This window comes from Cupressus sempervirens, chromosome 8 (assembly GCF_028749045.1).
Source record: "Cupressus sempervirens isolate cs-2001-9-10 chromosome 8, ASM2874904v1, whole genome shotgun sequence".
In the NCBI taxonomy this organism is placed as follows: Eukaryota; Viridiplantae; Streptophyta; class Pinopsida; order Cupressales; family Cupressaceae; genus Cupressus; species Cupressus sempervirens.
In genome coordinates, this window is record NC_143125.1 from 680,788,409 (window position 1) to 680,791,634 (window position 3,226).

At 33.4% G+C, this 3,226-nt stretch overlaps 1 protein-coding gene across 1 annotated transcript; it reads right to left on the bottom strand.

Annotated features, from left to right (window-relative positions):
* Positions 1-1,201: 1,201 nt before the first annotated feature.
* On the bottom strand, positions 1,202-1,729 carry LOC149544279 (putative 2' cyclic ADP-D-ribose synthase BdTIR). The gene has a single exon (XM_089795945.1). The coding sequence runs from the start codon at positions 1,727-1,729 to the stop codon at positions 1,202-1,204; it is 528 nt and encodes a 175-aa protein (XP_089652071.1).
* Positions 1,730-3,226: the final 1,497 nt, after the last annotated feature.

A 3,226-nucleotide genomic window follows, 5' to 3' on the forward strand; every position in this document is an offset into this window, starting at 1 on the left:
TTATTTATTTTCAAATAATGTTATTTTACAATTTAAATAAGTTTTTTTGTGACACAATTTATTTCATATTTTATTTAAGACTAATTTTATAGTTCAATAATAATAATTATAAACATGTCGCATAAAAATTAAAATTACAATAATTTATATTTTATTAATTATTTTACTTTTGATGTGAATATCATTCCTCTTATTTGTTTAAAAGAATTGAGATTATATTTGTATTTTATATTTATGTATATTGATGCTAAAAATATATGTTATTTATTAGAAATTTATTTTACAATTAATATACAATTTTATTTTACTTTCTTTCTGTACTAAGTATTTTGCTATTCAATATCTCAATTTTATTTTTTTTAATTGTCAGTGTTGAATGTTGACTTGTATGACCAACATGGAAGGAAATGGGAGAGCCAACTGTACTAAAACAAATCAAAGTCAAATTTGTTTTTTTTTTCAGATTGACAGCATTTTTTTACAAACTACACAGATCATGAAGATTGAATGCTGAAATTTTCAGAAAAAGGCATGATGTTTTCAATTTTTTGAAAATTGGTCAACTATACAGTTTGTGTGGAGCATAGCCAGCAGTGTCCAAAAAATCTAGCATGGTATAGACATTTATAATACTCCAATATTATGAACTGGTTTATATATTACAAATAAACTCTAGTAAAATACAATATAAATTCCAGCTGTATGCTAGCTGTAGTGTCATTAATATTTGGACTGCTATATTAATTTAATCTACAACAACACTATTTTAATATACAGAACTACAAAAGTTCAAACAGGCTAAGATAGTTTTCGAAAACGAAACTACAGCAGTATCAGCTAATTCTGATATTCAAGAAGCAGCTTTAGGTCTGATACCAATCTGCAAATCCAAAACAGCAACTGGTGTTTTATGCATTATATGGGCGTCTTCTACAACCGTTCCATTCATCTTCTTCAACAGCTTAGATGGGACAATTTCTTCCTTTTATGTCTGGTCTTGATTGTAATTTCATCACATTTCTTGCAATTCGTTCCAACAACTCTCCTTGATCACTGCATGCACAACAATTTTATAGGTAAATATTTAATCATATACTTCAATAAATCAATTCTATTTAAATTATAAGAAATATGCTTTACATTATATATATCTAAGACACAAAAATTAACCAAAAAACCAAAAAACAGGACAATATACCGTTTACCCTGTAAAAATGAATCTTTTTAAATATGAGACATGGTAGAGTGCCTTCTTCCATTCCTCAAGTGTTTGGAGCTCAAAATTTCTAATGTGCTGATGCATTTGGAAGGCTTGAGCAAACACCCCATTTTCATCTCTCATTCGAAGCTCTGATGGCTCAACTCCATAAAATACCAGTAATATGGGTGCTCCACTTTTGACAATCAGATGTATCTCTTTCAAGCACCAAATGGACCCTGCATAGTTAACAGAAAAAATGACAACATGCACAGATGCAGAATGAATAGCTTCCTCTATTGATCGAGGTATGTTGTCCCCAACCTGAATTGAGTTCTTGTCAAGAAATACTTTAAATCCCTTGTTTTGAAGATTATGAAAGATAAGACTGGCTACGCTTTCTTTCACATCTGTCCCACGATGGTTAAGAAATACATCATATCTTGGAAACTCTAAAGAATTCCCATACTTGCTACTTTCCTGGAAGTGAGAAGGGAGTAGGGCAGAGTTAAGATTGTTGTAAGGATGCATCTAGGTATGATCGTTTTGAATGGCAACAACACACAGAGGGAAAGGCAATACGCATATGGGATCATTACAAGAAGAGTTGGAACAGAGAAAGGGGCAACACATGTTCGAGATTATTGTAAAAATGCACAGGTGACCCATTATTTCCATTGCAGCAACCTAGTCAGCAGAATAAGAAAAATACAAAAATAAAATGAACTTATAATATTGTGTTGGCATTTATAGCGGGTTAGGGAAGGTTGGTTGGCAGGAGCGAGACATTGACTTAATCGAGGCTGAAGAGGACGGTGTGTTCTTCGTCGTAACGACATCCATTAAAAACAAAGTCCGGCTGAGATCTTCTCGATAAAGATAAAATGAGAAGCAGAAAGAGACGTACACAAAAAAAGACAGACGTAGTGCCAAGAAAAGAACCTCCCTAAAGTTTGTCATCTTCCTCTCGTCCGTCACCATAAATTCAATCAGCCAGAGCGTAGGAAATCTCATCCGTCCAATTATATGTCAACCCAATTGATACCGAAGGGCTTAAAACAATAATGCAAGCTGTCTAATGTGACCCTGCTTAGAAAACATCGGTTTTCAAATGTTGCTACATTTCTCTTTGCTTTTATTTGTCTGATTTTTTTCTTACTGTGATACCAATGCTGCTTACAATTGTCTGATCCTTTCCTTTGCATTGAAGTCTCAGGTGCAACGTTGTCTCTCATATTCTTTAAATGTCATTTGTATAAATACTGTTGAGAACCATGTGTCTCAACCTTACAATCGTTTCCTGGAAAATTCCAGAATTTGTTTGTGGAAGTTTTCCACTTGTTTATGCATTGGAAAATGGTTAGTGAATTGTTAAAATGAATCTTGTCCATAGTAGAATATAGGTAGGTCATTTTTAGAGCTTTGATGACTCATTTTGTGACTTTTATGGGGGTCTAGACTAAGAGACAAAATTGTGGACAGAATTACTATTTTAACCTGGTTGTTTTTCCATATTGGAAATGTAAATGTCAAAAATGGATAACATGTGGCATGGTAGTTTTGCCCATGGTTTTGTAAAACCATAAGTGGTTTCTGAGTTGTAAAATCACTATAAAATGAGGGCTAAAGGAGGTGTTTGTGTAATTGAGTTCAGTTTGCAAGACTGGTGCTAGAAGGAGTCTCTCCAAGTTCGAGTTTGTTGTGTGTTCTTTGTTATTTTGATTATGTTATTATGCATTTCTTAAGATCTTTGCAATAGTTACTTGGATTTGCATAATTGTCCTCTCAAAGATTAGCGTAGGAAGTGATTTCGCACACCTTTGCTTCCTTACAAGTGGTATCAGAGCCTGGCCAGTTTTGGTTCTATTTGTTGGGTACAAGGTTTTTTGAGCTAATCAATGTTTGAGTGGGAGCTTGTGCAGAGCATTTCATTTCTGTGTTGCAGGATTGGAAAGATGGCGAGCATGTCAAGGAGAATTGATGTTGAAAAGTTTTCTGGCACAAACTTTGAGATGTGGAAGATGAAGA

Excerpts from the sequence above, each read along its gene's own strand:
- LOC149544279 (XM_089795945.1), bottom strand. The coding sequence starts at position 1,729 with ATGCATCCTTACAACAATCTTAACTCTGCCCTACTCCCTTCTCACTTC.